This window comes from Scyliorhinus torazame, chromosome 2 (assembly GCF_047496885.1).
Source record: "Scyliorhinus torazame isolate Kashiwa2021f chromosome 2, sScyTor2.1, whole genome shotgun sequence".
NCBI lineage: Eukaryota > Metazoa > Chordata > Chondrichthyes > Carcharhiniformes > Scyliorhinidae > Scyliorhinus > Scyliorhinus torazame.
The window spans coordinates 344,761,059-344,780,929 of NC_092708.1; the positions used below are offsets into that span (position 1 = coordinate 344,761,059).

Genomic DNA, 19,871 nt, shown 5'->3' on the forward strand with positions numbered 1-19,871 from the left:
CCGTTCTCGCCACTTGGGAGAACGTTGGACCAGCGTCGCGGAAAAATCTGGCGACCCAGGCGATTCTCCCAACCGGCGCGGGAGCGGAGAATCGCGCCCCACATTTCCCAGTATATTTTCCCTAGCTCAATTTGCAACATTCATTGCTAAACCAATCAAAACAATTCAATTCAAAATGCTTTTACTGGAAATACAAGGTCCCTGCATTTGAATAACAAGGCCTGAGGCATTTGGGCCTTTATTACAGATTTTGAGCTTTGGGTCACAATATAATTGAGTTAGCAAGCTTTGGATACTAATGGCAGCTTGCCAGTGCTATGCAATTGAAGAGTGGGCAAAAGTGATGCTGGCCATGGCCTTCAGGTAATTAACAAAGGGGAACAGGGAAGGGAAGGCGGATAGTTGGCTGCAACCAGATAGACTGTAACTTTAAGAACTGATGGTTAGGCCACATGTAAACCTAGATTTTTAAATTCTTTTGCACCAATATTTTGGCCTCAATCAATATGGCGGGTGCCGTACTTTTGGCTTGTAATGAGCATGAACTTTCTGCATTCCTTATTGGAAGTTTAGGAATCTGTTTAATGGGTGCTGTGTGGCTGTATTTTCATGCCATCATATTATATGGTTTCAAACAGTCCACTTCGGATGTCACTACCTCAAAGAAGTCACCTATTATGCTCAGAAATAATCTTGTCCGGAGCTGGTTACTAGGTTAGAGTTACTCAGACAATCCTCAGATTTAATCCTGATAATTGATTTCAGTGTTTTACATGGCATGCAAGTGAGATGACTGAGTCTGTAGATATCTGTACCTATTTGTCACCTCTTTTGAATATCTGCTAGTATATATACAGGATAAAGTATCGTCTTCATCATTACAGTATTCTTAAATCAAAACTATCATGAAGTTATATTGGTAGCAAATCTTTTCAAATGATAAATTCACAACTTTTTGTTTATAATGTATACAGATACAGAACCTTTCATGTTTTAATTGCAAAGTTCATGGCTTGTTGGGAAAAAAAATTCCTTTGTAAATTCAAGTATCTAAGGGCAGCACAGTGGCACAGTGGTTAGCACTGATGCCTCACGGCGCCGTGGACTCAGGTTTGATTCTGGCGCCAGGTCACTGTTCTGGTGGAGTTTGCATATTCTCCCTGTGTCTGCGTGGGTCTCACCCCCACAACCCAAAGATGTGCCGGATGTGGATTGGCCACGCTAAATTGCCCTTTTGCTAAATATTTTTAAAAGTATATTCAAGTGTCTAATTTACAAAGTAGTTATATTTGCCATCCAAAAATGAAGGACATAAATGACTGTGCTTTAAAAGTAATTTGTATAAATTAACACTTAACACAATTCTTAGGGATGAAAGATGGCCCTAAATAAATGCAATATATTTTCTTTCCCTTTCAACTGAATTGCTTATGTTATGGAACATACTACTTTAAATCCCAAGGCTTTGATAGTGCCCAAATTAGTTTTTGTTTCTTGAGTGGAAAATGCAATGGGAAAGTCAACAGAATATCAGTAATGTTTATTGGGATAATTACCCTTTTGAAAACCCTGAATAAAATGTCACCCAAACACTGGAATTATTACTATTTTTTCCACAAAGTAAATCTACTGTTGTTTAAAGGTGAACAATCCATAATGTGCTACTTAGCATTCCTTTTGCGAAAGGGGGAAGACATTCAATTTTATACCTAAAAACACAATTCAATTCCTGAAAGTGCAAAGTAAAAAGTTATGATTCGATCAAAATATTAAATGGAATTATTTTTAAAATATCAATACAATTGTAGAAAATGTATCTATTGACAGGTGCAGAGAGTTGGTTCAAGAGAAATATCTAGGTAAAACATTAATATTTTCGTGGTCAAAGACAGATTAATACTCAATGAGAGGAATAGCCATGTGTCATGCTGGTTGGAAACCTTGGCTCACCTCAATTCACGAAAATAAGGATGCTGTAATGCCCGCTTAGCAGTGATTCTTTCTTCAGGGTCATACTCCATCATTGCATGCATCAGTGAAATACTCTCAGAGGTAGGGTGTGGAATGAGACAAGAAATGCCTGTTCCCTTTTTTTGTGGAAAGTCAAAACTCATAGCCCGTGTTCTACATTGAAAATAGTAATTATTTTACTCAAGTAGTCTAAAGCAAAACAGCTTTAAGTAAACAGCATTTAAAAGACATTACAAAAATTAACAGATGAAACCACACAATTGTTTGAACTTCAATTCCTGTGGTATTATAAATTTCTTCTTCTTCATTAGGCACCCTTCACATATCACAGGAATAAACAAAGATTTCAAACGGAAATTACAGGGACTTTATCCCTTGAAAGAAATTTTGAGCTTGATAACGTGAATAATGTTAACTAAATGATCTTCTCTTCTCTAAACATTGTAAAATCATCTTCGGCTCAATAGCAAAAGCAGAACACTGACTTTGGAAGTTGACCTCCCCGAAGATCTGCTCCACTCCCTTGTGACGGTGATCCTGGAGGGTCTCCCGCAGAGCTAATGCACATTAATGTCTCCAGTGCCCATTACTCCGTAACCCTCTGTATACCCTGGGTTTTCACTTTGTGATAATTCATATTGTAGAAATATTTTTGTGAACTTCCTTTTAAGGACAGCATGCCTTTAAGAAGAGCAGGCTAGTTGTCGGCAAAGAAATCTGTCACCCCTACCCTGCTTTGTGAAAAGGCTGCAGGCAACTTGGAGAAGCAGACAGCAGTTAAGGAGCCGCTTTGGAAGAAAAAAAATCAATATGACATATGAAAGGAAGATTAAGGATTAAATATGTATTCATACGTTTCTTAAAGGTGCATCAAAGATCTTCAAATGCAATTAAGTACTGCTGATGTTTCCTTTTAATCCTTTCCAATTTATATTCAGCAATGGGAGTCAACAGAAAGACTAACGAGATTTTGTTTCATACTATTACATGACCAGAATGAATGTCTGCCATAATCTATTCTCACTCCATCGGTTTGGGGTTTTACTTCATTAATATGATTATGCTTGCCTTGCAGTTGGAGGCAGTACAGCAAACATTCGCTAGATTGATCCTTGGAATAAGAGGGTGGTCCAATGATGAGAGGCTGAGTAAATTGGGCCTACATTCGCTGGAACTAACAATGCATCATCTCATTGAAGCGTATAAAATTCTGAAGGGGTTTCAAGGGTAGACAGCATTAAAAGGATTTTTATGGAAATTGATGGAATTAAAAATTTGGGGACATTTCTTTCTTAATTTCAGTATCCAGAGAGGTTGTTTCATGTGGCTAGGGGATCTAGAGCAAAGAGACACAATATCAGAATAAAGGATTGATCATTTAGGACTGAGATGAGGAGAAATTTCCTCAAATCAGTGGGATGCTTCTTTGGAATTGACTATCATAGAGGGCTATTGATCAAGGGATGGTATGGTCTACTCCTGCTTCTTGCGTTCTAATTGCCAAAAAAAGGTACATTCATTATTTACAGCAACGGGTAGATTTGTGCAGCAACTGCCATTCGGCAAAAACATTTATCAGCTTCATGTTTTCCAGAAAAATCTTAACATGAAGTTAAGCACTTCAATGCTAAATATGCAAAAACAGTAAGTAAAAGTACTTCAATGTCCTTAAATTATTTTTCAATCTTTGAAAAAGCAAATGGTCCAAATCAAAATTCTGAAAGGTATCAATGTCTTTGTAATTTAGGATGTACTTACTGCTTGAACTTCCTCAGAGTTTCGGAGTTTGGAGTTCCAATAACTTCATGGATTTTTGCAATTTGGTCAACTTCATTAGAACCAGGAAAAAGTGGCTGTAGGCTGCAGGTAAAAAGTTTTTAAAATAAATTTTAAGTTATGATTCTATATTTCACTATGTTTCAAATCAGCTATGTGTGTGTATATACATATATGTGGATAAGTGTGAGGTCATGCATTTTGATCAGAAAAATAGGACGGCAATTTATTATCTAAATGGGGAGAGGCTTCAGGGTGCTCCGGTGCAGAGGGATCTGGGTGTCCTTGCGCAGGAGTTGCTGTAAACTAGCATGTAGGTAGAGCACATAATCAAGAAAGTGAATGGAATGTTGACATTTATAGCTAAAGGAATAAAGTATAAAGGTAAGGAAGTGTTGTTGCAACTATACAAGGCATTGGTAAGACTGCATCTGGAATTTTGTGGCATAGTTTTGTTTCCCTTATTTTTAAAAAATAAATTTGGAGTACTCAATTCATTTCTTCCAACTAAGAGGCAATTTAGAGTGGCCAATCCACCTACCCTGCACATCTTTGGGTTGTGGGGGCGAAACCTTTGTTCCCCTTATTTGAGGAAATATGTAGTGGCATTGGAGAATTTCAGAGAAGTTCACGAGATTGATTCTGGAGGTGAGGGGTTTGTCACATGAAGAGAGATTGATCAGTTTAGGCCCATACTCTCTAGAGTTTAGACTTTGAGGGGAGATCAAATTGAGGTATACAAGATGATAAAATTATGGATAAAGTAGATGTGGAGCGGATGCTTCCTCTTGTGGGGCATAATCTCAGGATAATGGGTAGCAAATTTATATCAGCCATGACTGAATGGTGGAGTGGACTCTATGGGCCGAATGGCCTTACTTTGCTCCTATGTCTTATGGCCTTATGGTCTAACAGAGATGAAAAGAAACTACTTCTCCCAAAGGGTCGTGAATCTAAGGAATTCACTACTCTAGAGTCCAGTGGATGCTGGGACAGTGAGCACATTTAAAGAGGAGTTTGACAGATTTTTAATTGGTAATGGGTTGAAGGGTTATGGAGAATGGGCAGGGCAGTATAGTTGAGGCCACGATGGGATCAGCCATGATCTTATTGAATGGTGGAGCAGGCTCAAGGGGCTAAATTGCCTACTCCTGCTCTTAGTTCTGATGTTCTAAGAAAGTAGTATTCTGTCTGATTTCACCATCCAGATCTTGGTCTAAATAACAGCACCTCAAGCACAAATCTGGTGTTCTTTATTAATAAGGGTATTTCTTGATTAATATGGGGATCAGAGGTTATGGAAAGAAGTCAGGAAAATATCAGCCATGATCGAATGGCAGAGCATACTCGATGGGCCAAATGGCCTAATTCTACTCCTATATCTTATGGTCATACATGGGATCTCCTGTGGCATTAAAAATACATAAGACATTACAACATTTCGCTCACCCAGCCCATATCAGCGTTTACTCATCCCATGAGCCATCAATTCTAACAAAATGCACCCATTTCATTACCACATTCTTTCATTATCCAGGCATAGAAAGCGTCCTATCTGGCTGCATCACAGCCTGTTATGGCAACTGCTCGACCCAAGACCGCAAGAAACTTCAGGCGTCGAGAACACAGCCCAGTCCATCACACAAACCCGCCTCCTATCCATTGACTCTATCTACACCTTCTGCTGCCTTGGGAAAGTGGGCAGCATAATCAAAGACCCCTCCCACCCGGCTTACTCATTCTTCCAACTTCTTCCATTGGGCAGGAGGTACAAAAGTCTGCGAACACGCACAAACAGATTCAAAAACAGCTTCTTTCCCACTGTTACCAGACTCCTAAACGACCCTTTTATGGACTGACCTGATTAATACACTCCTATATGCTTCACCAATGCCCATGTCTATGTATTTGTGTTGCCCTATTATGTATTTTCTTTTCTGTATTTTACTAAATGATCTGTTTGAGCTGCTGGCAGAAAAATACTTTTCACTGTACCTCGGCACATGTGACAATAAACAAATCTAATTTAAAGAACATTTTAAACTGTTTTTTTACTACAGTAAATTATGATCAATCAGATTCATGCAAGGTAGTGATGCTCCTAACAGCGACAGGGCTTGAAACAATTGCTATGTTTAATACGTTAAAATTTGCAAAAGATGAAGACAGTAAAGATTTTAACGAAGGAATTCGAAGATGAAAATGAAATGAAAATCGCTTATTGTCACAAGTAGGCTTCAAATGAAGTTACTGTGAAAATCCCCTAGTCGCCACATTACGGCGCCTGTTCGGGGAGGCTGGTATGGGAATTGAACCGTGCTGCTGGCCTGCCTTGGTCTGCTTTAAAAGCCAACTATTTAGCCCAGTGTGCTAAACCAGCCAGCTAGCTGGCTAAACCAGCCAGATTTGGTGCAATTTGCAGCCCCAGAAAGAATGAAATTTATGAACGCTATGTGCTTAGATCATGTTTAAAGAAGACAGGACAGTCCATAGGTCAGTTCATCACTCATTTAAAGTTAAAAGCTAAATTTTTTGCGGTGGAATGTTCCCCATGATTTGGGACCAGATTGTGTTTGGTGTGAATGAAAATAAGCTGAGGGAACGGTTGCTGAGGGAATCGGAGCTGTCTTTGGAATGAACAGTTAAGACTTGTCAGGCTCAGGAGCTAGCAACACAGTATTCTAAAGTGTTGCTCAGTAATGGCGGCGTCTTCTTGGAGGAAAACAATCCGGTCGCCGACGTTTTCCAAAAAAGAAGGAAATTACCGAAAAAGTCAGGAAAGTTCCTGCAGCTCCACGCACACCAACAAACAGGTTAAAGATCAGGGCAAAGTATTTCTGTGTAAAAGATGCAGTCAAAGGCACAAATTAAGGCAATGTCCATCGTTAGGATAGTTTTGTGCCAGATGAAAAGGAAAAAAATCAGAATTGCTACTCTAAGCTCAACCTCAGATCGGTCAGCATAGTGGAAGACACAGTCTCCAGGGATGAAACATCATTGTTTGTTGGAGTAATAATAGAAGAATAAATTTTTGGAGTTATCAAGAAATTCTCCAGCACTTCAAAAAATGCAAACTGACACTCCATTTAAAATAAATACAGTTGACGAGGGCAAATGGCTGCTACCACTTCAAGTAAACAGTAGTGGTCCAATTGAAGTTCGACACCCGGATTACCTCTCTCAAGTGAGTTGTTCATGTCAGACAAAATGATTCTTCCCTCTCACTGACCGCATGTCCATTCTCTCGCAGGATCTCCACCTGTCCACCGCCCCTACAACTCAACAGAACACCTCAGAGGACAGCTCCAAGGAGACCACCATCGACTCGACACATCACAGCTATCTCCCCCACCTTCTACCAGTGCAGAGACACACACTTCGGTGAGCGACATTAGTGGACAGGCTTCTGGGGCACTGTTTATAACCTGCCTGATTACTCCTGGCTGGGGACTAACAGCAATCCCACAATCCTTAGTGAGTATGAGCTTCCCCAATGAGAGAGGGGGGGGGGGGGGGGGGCAGAGAGATCATTAGCAGAATCAACTGCATAAATAGAGCTGGCCAGTGTGGAACCAGCCAGAGAGGAGTGAGCAGTAGCAGGATACTGCTGCTGTTGTATGTATGTAATTGTAAATAAATTTCTTTCTTTCGATTCTACAAAATTGTGCTGGATTCTTCATGGCTCTCACAAAACTGGCGACGAGGGTTAAAGTGGATAGCTGTCCATGCTGCTGAAACCACCTCCCTGGATTTTTGTTGGCTACAGATTGGAAGTTTTTTTTCTGTTGCACCATGCCTCTTTATGGACGTTTGGATGTCTTTGATGCTGTGCTGGAAAGTTGGAACCAGTACACACAATGCGTTACTATATCCGGGCAAATAACATCACCGAAAACGAGCGCCAGGTGGTCATTCTGCTCACCATCTGTGGCCCACACACGTCTGCAGTGATTAGAAGCCTTACGTACCCAGCTGCACCGTACAACAAGACGTTTGATGAACTTGTGACCTTGGTGGGGCAACATTTTAACCCAACCCCGTCCATGATAGTCCAGCGTTACCGGTTTAAACCGCAGAGAGGACCCCAGGAGAATCCCTTGATAAGTTTCTATCCAGGCTATGCAGGATTGCGGAGTACTGTGACTATGGTGAAACTTTGTCAGAAATGTTACGCGACTGTTTGGTTTGTGGTATTAACAACGCGGCCACCCAGAGAAAGTTGTTAGCTGAGCCGACATTGACTTTTACGCCATTCAGATAGTATTGTCCTGAGATAGTGCAGAAAGTGGAGTGCAGGAGCTACAGGGAATGGAGGTGCATGCCTTGGGGCGCAACCCTTTCCGTCCAAAATCGTCTCCCTGCACCCCTGCCGTACCTTGGGCGGGGCGCTGTTCAGATTGACGGCAGTGGCTGCCGGACATTCGTCCCCGAAGGGAGCCTTTGCCAAAACCGATGGGTGAGGAGCCATGTCAGTGCCAGACTTGTGAGCGCCGACCCCGTCATGGACGCCGGTCCTGGTGGCGCTAGAGGCGCTATCATTCCGACAGACACTGGGGCTAGCCCAGGGGCCGTACCTTCCATTTGGATGAACCTGCGGCAACTACTCCCGAGGATGTGGAGATAGAGGGAGACTGCCTGCAGCTGCATTGTGTGGCAGCTCCCCGTGTGGCCCCCATTAAGGTGACAGAAGGGGCAATGGTCACCCGCTTGAGATGGAGTTGGCGCAGCGGTTTCAGTGATTGCCAGAGGACATTCGACCACATCAAGCAGGGTATACAGACCCTTGCATTAACCAATACACAGGCCAGATTGGCCACCTATATGGGGGAAACCATTGGACACTGCTGGATCTACAATGACTCCTGTTGCTTATGGACGCCAGGAGGGGCGTTTCCCACTTATCGTGGTGCGCGGCCACGGGCCCAGCTGGTTGGGTCGGGACTGGTTGTGCCATTTACGGCTGCAGTGGCAGCACATCCTTCAAACAGGTTCTGGAGAGTTGACAGAGGTACTAGGACGGTACCCAGATGTCTTCCAGTCCGGTTTGGGAAAGATAAAAGGGGCCGTAGCCCGTATCCAATTCGAACCAGGAGCCACGTCGTGCTATTTCCGGGAGTGCCCGGTGCCTTACACCTTGCTTAAGAAGGCAGAAGGGGAGCTCACTCGTTTGGAGTCCTTGGGTATTATCAGGCCCGTCCATTTCGCTGACTGGGCAGCGCCGATTGTACCTGCATTGAAGCCAGATGTGACGGTTCGCTTGTGCGGCGACTATAAACTTACAGTAAATACGGCTTCTCGGCTCGACTGATATCCATTGCCCTGCATAGAAGATCTCTACGTGAAGCTTGCAGGCGGACTCTCGTTCACAAAATTAGATATGAGTCACGCCTACCTACAGATGGAGCTGGACCCTGCCTCCCGGCCATATGTAACTATTAATACACACTGGGGCCTGTATGAATATACACGGTTACCCTTTGGAGTATTCTTTGCCTGCGCTATTTTTCAACGCGTCATGGAGGGCATCTTGAGGTTTACCACGTGTTGCTGTTTATTTAGAAGACGTTTTGATTACGGGGACGTCGGAGCAGGAACATTTGGAAAATTTGAAGGCTGTCCTTAGGAGACGCTTCTCCGAGGCTGGTGTCCATTTACGTCATACAAAGTGCGTCTTTCAGGCGAATGAAGTGGTCTACCTGGGTTACTGGGTGGACCGCAGAGGTTCGCACCCCTTCGCAGAAAGGTGCGCACAATTCAACAGGCCCCTGCCCCGACATTTTGCATCTTTGTTGTTTTTTCAGCCTCGTAAACTATTACGGGAAGTTCCTCCCCAATCTGGCAACTACACTGGCCCCTTTGCACCTTCTGTTAAAGAAAAATCACACCTGGGTTTCGGGTCAGCCGCAAGAAACCGCTTTCTGGTGGGTGAAACAGCAATTGTAGTCGCCTGGGTTACTAACCAACTATGATCCTGAAAAGCCTTTGCTGATCACCTGCGATGCATCCCTATATGGTATTGGGGCTGTCCTGTCCCAAAAGATGGAGAATGGAGCCGAGCGGCTGATAGCGTCCCCCACATTGCTGCAGCGGAAAAGAAGTAATCACAGATTGAGAAGGCGGCCCTGGCGGGGCTTTTTGCGGTGAAACGCTTCCACCAGTATGTTTATGGCTACCACTTCACTATCATTTCTTTCTTTTTTTAAAACATTTTATTGGGGTATTTGTAATTTTTATAATAGTAATAACAACAACAGCAATATAAAAATGGTACATAAAACATTTCCATCCCTATCACGTTCTTCGCACCTCCAATCAATGAAACAATAGCCTAACCACCCCCCCACCCTAGATTTCTACCTCTGCTGACATTTTAATTTTCTCCGAGAAAGTCGACGAATAGCTGCCACCTCCGGACGAACCCTAACATTGACCCTCTTAGGGTGAACTTTATTTTCTCAAGACTGAGAAATCCAGCCATGTCACTATCCCAGGTCTCTAATTGCAGGGGCTTTGAGTCCCTCCACATTAACAGTATCCATCTCCGGGCTACCAGGGCAGCAAAGGCCAAAATGTCAGCCTCTCTCGCCCCCTGGATTCCCGGCTCTTCCGACACTCCAAAGATCGCCACCTCTGGACTCGTCACCACCCGTGTTTTAAGTATCGTGGACATGGCCTCAGCAAAACCCTGCCAAAACCCTCTAAGCTTCGGGCATGCCCAAAACATATGGACATTGTTTGCTGGACCTCCCACGCACCTTGCACACCTGTCCTCTAACCCAAAGAACTTGCTCATCCGGGCCACCGTCAGGTGTGCCCGGTGGACTATCTTAAATTGTATCAGGCTAAGCCTGGCACATGATGAGGATATGTTAACCGCCCACAGACCCGCCTCTATCTCTCGCCCTAGCACATCTTCTCACTTGCCCTTTAGTTCGTCTATCTGAGTTTCCTCCGACTCCATAAGTTCTTTGTAGATATCTGATACCTTCCCCTCTCCCACCCATGTTCTGGAAACTACCCTGTCCTGTATCCCCTCTGGTGGCAGGAGCGGGGAGGTCAGAACCTGCCTTCTCAGAAAATCCTGTACCTGCAGATATCTAAACCCATTCCCTGCTGGCAGTTCAAATTTTTCCTCCAAATCCTTCAAGCTCGGGAAGCTCAGTCTATAAATAGATCTCCCATCTTCTCAATTCCTACTCTCTGCCATCTCCGAAACCCTCCATCCAATATTCCCGGCACAACCCGATGGTTGTTGAAATCAGGGCCCAGGCCGATGCTCCGTCCGCTCTCCTATATTTCTCCACTGCCCCCAGATTCTCAGAGCCGCCACTACCACCGGGCTTGTGGAGTATCGGGCTGGTGAGAATGGCAGAGGAGCCGTTATCAGTACCCCCAAACTTGTGTTCTTACACGATGCCGCCTCTACTCGCTCCCACACTGACCCCCCATGACTTCCTAATCATGGCTATATTAGCCGCCCAGTAGTAGTTGCAAAGGTTCGGCAGCGCCAACCCACCCTCCCCCCGACTACGCTCCAACAACACTTTCTTCACTCGCGGGGTTTTATCCGCCCACACAAAGCCCAAAATCACCTTATTCACCCGTTTAAAAAAGGCCCTCGGGATAAAGATGGGGAGACACTGAAAGACAAATAGAAATCTGGGGAGGGCCGTCATTTTCACAGTCTGAACTCTCCCCGCCAGTGACAGCGGGAGCATGTCCCATCTCTTAAAGTCCTGCTTCATTTGTTGTACAAGCTGGGACAAGTTTAACTTGTGCAATGTCTCCCATTCCCGTGCCACCTGGATTCCCAGATAGCGAAAGCGCCTTCCTACCATTCTAAACGGCAGCTTTCCCAGTCTCCTCTCCTGTCCCCTCGCCTGGATCGCGAACATCTTGCTTTTCCCCATATTCAATTTGTACCCCGAAAACCTGGCAAATTCCCCTAAGATCTGCATAATCTCCCCCATCCCCTCGAACGGGTCCAAAATGTACAGGAGCAGGTCATCTGTGTAAAGCGAGACCCGATGATTCCATCCCCCCCCACCCCCCAAGACCAGCCCTTTCCAGTTCCTGGAAGCGCTTAATGCCACAGCCAATGGCTCGATGGCCAGAGCAAACAACAGCGGGAGAGGGGACACCCTTGCCTTGTCCCTCGGTGCAGTTTAAAGTAGCCCGACATCAGCCGATTCGTATGCACACTTGCTACTGGTGCCTGAATACAGCAACTACACCCAATTAATGAAGTTGTGATGAAACCCGAACCTTCCTAACACCTCCGACAAATAATTCCACTACACCCGATCAAAGGCCTTCGCCACCTCCATCTCCCCGCCCTCGGAGGGCATCATGATAATGTTTAAGAGCCTTCTAACATTGGCCGTGAGTTGCCTACCCTTTACAAACCCTGTCTGGTCTTCCTCTATCACCCCCGGATCACAGTCCTCTATCCTTGTGGCCAATATTTTAGCCAGCAGTTTGGCGACCATATTCAATAGGGAGATCCGTATATATAACCCGCATTGCTCAGGGTCCTTCTCCCGTTTCAGAATCAATGAGATCGAGGCCTGCAACATTGTTGGGGGAAGGGCTCCCCTCTCCCTTGCCTCATTAAATGTCCTCACCAGCAGTGGGCCCAATATCGCCGTGAATTTCTTGTAGAATTCCACCGGGTAGCCGTCTGTCCCTGGAGCCTTGCCTGACTGCATAGAACATAGAACATAGAAAATACAGCACAGAACAGGCCCTTCGGCCCACGATGTTGTGCCGAACCTTTGTCCTAGATTAATCATAGATTATCATTGAATTTACAGTGCAGAAGGAGGCCATTCGGCCCTTTGAGTCTGCACCGGCTCCTGGAAAGAGCACCCTACCCAAACTCAACACCTCCACATGCCCCTCCATTATTTCCTCAATTTCAATTGGGCTCCCAGCCCTTCCACCAGTTCTTCCTCCACCCTCGGGAACCTCAGCTGACCCAAGAACTGCCTCATCCTCTCCACCCCAGCTGGGGGTTCCGACTCAAATAACTTGCTATAAAATTCCTTAAACACCTGATGCACGATCAATGACCACTAAAGCGAGGTTGTAGTCCAACTGAAGGCTTTAATAAGCTAGATGTTTCCCCCAGTAGCTCAGGTACAGAAAGAAGGCTGCTGGGGCGGCACGGGCTCTTATACCCTGCCTTGCAAGGCGGAGCTACCATACAGCTTGACCAATAGGAAGCATACAATATCTACCAATGGTGTTCCAGCATTACCAGATACCGTAATACCTCTACACAAACTACCACATTCACCCCCTGTTAGAAAAGAGTCCGGCGGGGGTGCTGGCTTGATATTACCACATGGTAACGTGGTAGAAATTATAGTTATGGAGGTACCGTAATACCTCTGTACAGCGTTTTGTCTTATTGTCGTAACTATTTACAGATTCACAATTAACTATATACACTTTAAAATGAAGCAATCAGTCGATCGGAGGCCCTGGTTATCCTCTGTGATCGCCGAAGCTCTGGTGGTGACACCGGTGGAGGCTTGGGCGTCTGTGGCTCCGGGAGCGTGGCCTCGATCTATGTGGCAGCTTCAACACCCCTAGACGGCGCTGGTGGGGAAACCGGTTGACCTGGGAAGGGAGTGTCTTCGGGGTGCGTCGGTGGGTGGGAGGGCCTAGACGGGGCCGGCAGAAGGACCGATCCTCCTGGGAAGATGGCGGCTGTAAGGTGCACCGGTGGGAGGGAGGGTGGGACTGGTGGCTGGGGTGTGCGTGGGTATCCGGCGGGGGCCAGCTCTTGTAGGGAGACCGTATCTTGCCGGCCGTCGGGGTACGCCACGCAGGCGTACTGGGAGTTAGCGTGGAGAAGATAGACCCTCTCGACCAACAGGTCCGACTTGTGCGCCCGCACGTGTTTTCGGATCAGGATGGGTCCAGGAGCTGCCAGCCAGGTCGGGAGCGAGGTCCCAGAGGAGGACTTCCTGAGGAAGACCAGGAGACATTCGTGAGGTGTTTGGTTGGTCGTCGTGCTATGCAGTGACCGGATGGAGTGCATCCGGGAGGACTTCCTGCCAGCGGGAGATGGGAGATTCCTGGACCGTAGGGCCAGTAGGACGGTCTTCCAGACCGTTCCATTCTCCCTCTCTACCTGTCCGTTACCCCGGGGGTTGTAATTGGTCGTCCTGCTCGAGGCGATGCCCTTGCTGAGCAGGAATTGACGCAGTTCGTCGCTGATAAAGGAGGACCCCCTATCACTATGTATGTAAGCGGGGAACCCGAACAGCGTAAAGATGCTATGGAGGGCCTTGATGACGGTGGTTGCGGACATGTCGGGGCAGGGGATGGCGAATGGGAACCGGGAGTACTTGTTAATCATGTTCAGGAAATACGTGTTGCGGTCGGTGGAGGGGAGTGGGCCTTTGAAGTCCATACGGAGCCGTTCAAAGAGACGGGAAGCCTTTATCAGGTGCGCTTTCTCTGGCCTGTAGAAGTGAGGTTTTGGCAATTCCTGGTGGCTGTCCTGACCTCCTCGATGGAGTAGGGCAGGTTGTGGGTCTTGATAAAGTGGGAGAAGCGAGTGACCCCCGGGTGGCAGAGGTCCCCGTGGAGGGCTCGGAGGCGGTCCACTTGTGCGTTGGCACATGTGCCGCGGGACAGGGCAACAGGAGGCTCGTTTAGCTTCCCCGGACGATACAAGATCTCGTAGTTATAGGTGGAGAGTTCGATCCTGCACCGCAAGATCTTATCATTTTTTATCTTGCTCCGCTGTGCATTATTGAACATGAAAGGAACCGACCGTTGGTCAGTGAGGAGAGTGAATCTTCTGCCGGCCAGGTAATGCCTCCAATGTCGCACAGCTTCTATTATGGCCTGGGCCTCCTTTTCGACTGAGGAGTGGCGGATTTCGGAAGCATGGAGGGTACGTGAGAAGAAGGCCACGTGTCTGCCCTCTTGGTTGAGGGTGGCCGTCAGAACTACGTCAGACGCGTTGCTCTCGACCCGAAAGGGACTCGTCGATGGCGTGCATCGTGGCCTTTGCAATGTCTGCTTTGATGCGGCTGAAGGCCTGGCAGGCCTCTATCGATAGGGTAAAAACTGTAGATTGGATCAGGGGACGGGTCTTGTCCGCATAGTTGGGGACCCACTGGGCATAGTAAGAGAAAAACCCTCGGCAGCGTTTCAGGGCCTTGGAGCAGTGAAGGAGGGGGAACTCCATAAGGGGCGCATGCTTCAGGGTCGGGGCCTATAACTCCATTTCGCACTACGTAGCCGAGGATGGCTAGGCGGTCGGTGCTAAACACGCATTTATCCTTGTTATACGTAAGGTTAAGGATCTTTGTGGTCTGGAGGAATTTTCGGAGGTTGGTGTCGTGGTCCTGCTGGTCGTGGCCGCAGATGGTGACATTATCGAGATACGGGAATGTTGCCCGTAAACCGTACCGGTCAACCATTCGGTCCATCTTGCGCTGGACGACCGAGACCCCGTTAGTGACACCGAAGGGAACCCTTAAGAAGTGGTAGAGCCGCCCATCTGCCTCGAAGGCAGTGTACTTGCGGTCACTAGTGCGGATGGGGAGCTGGTGGTAGGCTGACTTAAGATCCACCGTGGAGAAGACCTTGTAATGCGTGATTTGTTTACCAGGTCGGCTATGTGGGGGAGGGTACGCGTCCAGCTGCGTAAACCTGTTGATGGTCTGACTGTAGTCGATGACCATCCTATGCTTCTCCCCGGTCTTTACCACGACTACTTGAGGTCTCCAGGGACTGTTGCTAGCTTCAATGACTCCTTCCCTCAGTAGCCTTTGGTCCGCTGACCTAATAAAGATCCGATCCTGGGCACTGTACCGTCTGCTCCTGGGGGCGACGGGTTTGCAATCCGGGGTGAGGTTCGCAAACAGGGAAGACGGATCGACCTTGAGGGTCGCGAGGCTGCAGACAGTGAGAGGGGGTATAGGACCGCCGAATTTGAAAGTTAGACTTTGGAGATTGCACTGGAAGTCTAACCCCAGGAGTGTGGCCGCGCAGAGGTGGGGAAGGACGTAGAGCCGGTAATTTTTAAACTCCCTTCCCTGGACCATGAGGTTTGCGACACAAAAACCCTTTATCTCTACTGAGTGGGAACCGGAGGCGAGGGAGATGTTTTGATTAACGGGGTGGACGGGGAGAGAACAGCGTCTTACCGTGTCAGGGTGTATGAAGCTCTCCATGCTCCCAGAGTCATTTAAGCAGGACGTCTCATGCCCATTGATTAGTACTGTTTTTGTAGCAGTTGAGAGTGTTCCGAGGCCGGGACTGGTCCAGGGTCACTGAGGCTAATCGCGGCAGCAGTTGAGTGTTCTCTTCGGGCGGTGTGTGGTCAGCCGAGCTGGGGTCCTGGGAGTCCAGTCAAAATTATGGCGCCCATTGGTCGCACATGGCTGGAGGTGCACAAAATGGCGGCGCCGATCCATCGCATGTGGCGTCCGCGGGACAAGTGGCCCTGGAGGAGGAAGATGGCGGCGTCCGCTGGCCGCACGGGTACCGTGGAGGGGGTTGTGGTGGCGGTCCGCATTCGCCACCGGAGACCGCGGCGACCGCACGGGCCTGGCATACCACCATGAAGTGGCCCTTTTTTCCGCATCTCTTGCAGGTGGATGCGCGGGCCGGACAGCGCTGCCACGGGTGCTTGGCCTGCCCGCAAAAGTAGCAGCGGGGCCCCCCCGGGGTTGCCAGGCCGCCTTGCAGCACAAGCTTGTGGGGGGGTGGGAGATGTCTCGGGGTCGGCTGCGGAGGGGTTCCCCGCTGCCTAGGGGGCTGCCGCGCAGTTGGGGACGTAAGCGCGGGCGTTTCGGGAGGCCACATCCAGGGAGCCTGCAAGGGCCCGTGCCTCCTTGAGGCCTAGGGTGTCTTTCTCCAGCAATTGCTGGCGGATTTGGGAGGACAGCATACCTGCAACGAAAGCGTCCCGGATTAAAAGTTCGGTATGGTCGCTCGCCGAAACCTGCAGGCAGCTGCAGTTTCTCCCCAACACCAGGAGCGCACGGTAGAATTCTTCCAGCGATTCCCCAGGGATTTGTCGCCTCGTTGCTAGCAGATGTCGGGCGTAGACCTGGTTTACCAGGCGAATATAATGTCCTTTTGGCAGCTCCATTGCTGCATCGAAGTCGTCCGCGTCCTCGATGAGGGTATAAATTTCCGGGCTCACCCTCAAGTGCAGGACTTGCAATTTCTGTTCTCCCGTGGGTGTGTTTTCGGCCATTCCGAGATATCCGTTAAAACACGCCAGCCAGTGCTTGAAGGTTGCCGCTGAGTTTGCCGCGTGGGGGCTGAGTTGCAGACACTACGGCTTGATTCGGAGCTCCATCCTTTTAAATCTAGCTTATTAAATTGATGCACGATCAAAGACCATTAAAGCGAGGTTGTAGTCCAACTGAAGACCTTTTCCCCATACTCATACACCGCTCCCCTTGCATTCCTAAGTTGATCCACCGCCTTCCCTGTAGATAACAGCCCAAACTCCATCTGTAACCTCTACCGCTCGTTCAGTAGCCCCGCATCCGGGGCTTCCGAATATCTCCTATCCACCTTGAGTATCACCCCAACCAACCTATCCCTCGCTGCTCGTTCCAGCTTTTCCCCATGGGCCCGTATCGAAATTAACTCCCCTCTAACCACTGCCTTCAGTGCTTCCCACACCGTTGCTGCCGAGACTTCCCCCGTATCATTTATTTCCAAATAGTTCTGGATGGACTTGCTCACCCGCCCACACAACCCTCATCTGCTAACAGTCCCACATCCAACCTCCATAACGGGCGCTGCCCTCTCTCCATACTAGCCCGTAGATCCACCCAATGTGGGGCATGATCCGACACCTTGATTGCCGAGTACTCGGTATCAACCAAACCCGGCAGTAGAGCCCTGCTCAGGATAAAAAAGGCGATCCGAGAGTATACCTTGTGGACATGGGAGAAAAAAGGAAACTCCTTCACTCTTGGCAGTCCGAACCTCCATGGGTATATTTCCCCCATCTGTTCCATAAACCCCTTTAATTCCTTCGTTACGGCTGGCACCCTCCTTATCCTAGATTTTGACTGGTCCAATCCTGGATCAATGACTGTGTTGAAATCTCCCCCCATGATCAGATTATGTGACACCAGGTCCGGGGTCTTACCTAATACTCGCCTCATAAATTCCCCATCATCCCAGTTTGGTGCATATACATTCACGAGTACCACCCGCATCTCCTCAAGCTTCCCACTCACTATAATGTACCTGCCCCCCGCCTCTGACACAATTCTCCCTGCCTCAACTGCCACCCATTCCTCCTCCTCCCCCCCCCCCGGCCGATTAGCCATCACCCTTCTTAGGCCAGCCGCCAGCTCACGTCCCTCGCGTCCTCGGCCCCACCCTCGGGCATCCGCCATCCTTGACCTCCCCTTTGTCCCCTAGCAGCAGTTCCTCCCCTGTCAGCAGAGCAGTCCACTTCACTATCAAGACTGATCATAAGCCTCTGCTTGGACTTTTCCGAGAGGATAAGCCAATTCCGCCCATTGCTTCCGCATGGATCCAGCTGGGCTTTGTTGCTTGCTGCCTACGAGTATTCTCTACAGAATAAACCAGGGACCCAGATAGCGAATGCCGATACACTGAACCGACTGCCTTTGTCGACCGGCCCCATGTCGACCCCCACGACCGGTGAGGTGGTTGCAACCCTAAATGTTATGGACTCCTTGCCCGTCACGGCATCGCAGATCCGTGAGTGGACCCAGACGGATCCAGTCCTGACAAAGGTTCGACACATAGTCCTGTATGGTGGGCAGCATAGACAGCTCCCAGGCGAGTTGCGGGCATTTTCCTCCAAGCTGTCAGAATTTAGCATGGAAGACGGTATCCTCTTGTGGGGGATGCATGTGGTCATCCCGGAAAAAGGACAGGAGCTGATACTAAAGGGCTTGCACAATAGGAATCCGGGTGTGACCAAAATGAAAATGTTGGCCCGGAGTTATGTCTGGTGGCCAGGCCTCGACTCCCAACATTGAGAAGGTGGCCCAAAACTGCTCGATTTGCCAGGAGGATCAGAAGCTTCCGCCGGCCGCGCCCCTACATCACTGGGAATGGCCAGGGCGGCCTCGGGTGCACTTGCATGCGGATTTCGCCAGCCCTTTTCAAGGATCCATGTTCCTTTTATTAATCGATGCCCAATCTAAATGGCTAGAGGTGCAAAAGATGGTGGGCACAACGTCCTACGCAACGATTGAGAAGATGCGTTTGTCTTTCAGTACGCATGGCCTCCCCGAGGTGCTCGACACGGACAACGGCACTCCTTTCACAAGTGAGGCGGTTGCGAGGTTCATGAAGATGAACAGCATATGCCATATCCGCTACCGCTCCATACCACCCGGCTTCCAATGGTTTGGAGGAGCGCGCAGTGCAGACGTTCAAACGGGGCCCAAAGAAACAGTCTTCCGGGTTTATGGACACTAGACTGGCTCGTTTTTGTTTTCGTATAGGACCACTCCACATGCGGTGACTGGAGTAGGTCCAGTGGAACTCCTAATGGGTCGGAGACTTCGCACCCGCCTTAGCATGGTTTTCCCGGATATTGGCGCAAAAGTACGCCGCACACAAGAACGCCAGGGGCATGGCCTTTCTCGGCAGGAGCATGGCCTTTCTCGACATCGGCCGATTCGGCAGTTTGCATCTGGTGACTGGTGTTCGTTTGAAATTTTGCTGGTGGTGCCCAGTGGGTTCCTGGCTTTATCTTTCGCCGAACGGGCCCTATCTCTTACCAGGTACAAGCCCAGGGTCATCTCCAGTGCAAGGATGTAGACCACGTCCAGCCCAGAAGGCCGCCACTTCCAAAGATTCCCCGCCCCCGGAGCTCACTTCTCCAGCCGCAGACACCAGACACAGTGGAGGTTCATCCTCACGATCTTCCTCTGGCGCCGCACTCAAAGCCTGCTCAGATCATTGCAGAACCACATGGATATAAGGACACCAAGATGACGGATGCCGAGATGACTGATGCAGTGGACTCCGACTCCGGGATGGAGACAAAGGACGCCGTTGAGGGGGAGTCCTCAGTCCCACGGCCCGTGGATGTATAACCATTACGCCGTTCATCACGGAAGCGCCGTTTCTCCTTCTCGATA

The 19,871-nt window shown here is 48.5% G+C and overlaps 1 protein-coding gene across 7 annotated transcripts in view; it reads right to left on the reverse strand.

The window, feature by feature from the left end:
- The window catches only part of LOC140403127 (MAPK/MAK/MRK overlapping kinase-like), a 407,571-nt gene that overhangs the window by 172,311 nt on the left and 215,389 nt on the right, over positions 1-19,871 (reverse strand). For 6 of the 7 annotated variants that reach the window (XM_072490807.1, XM_072490798.1, XM_072490782.1 and 3 more), the window contains 2 exons: positions 3,730-3,831; positions 1,951-2,124 (listed from right to left, as the gene is read on the reverse strand). In XM_072490807.1, the coding sequence (XP_072346908.1) occupies positions 1,951-2,124; positions 3,730-3,831 (276 nt within the window). The remainder of the gene's footprint in view (positions 1-1,950; positions 2,125-3,729; positions 3,832-19,871) is intronic. The other variant, XM_072490826.1, reaches the window with a different exon arrangement.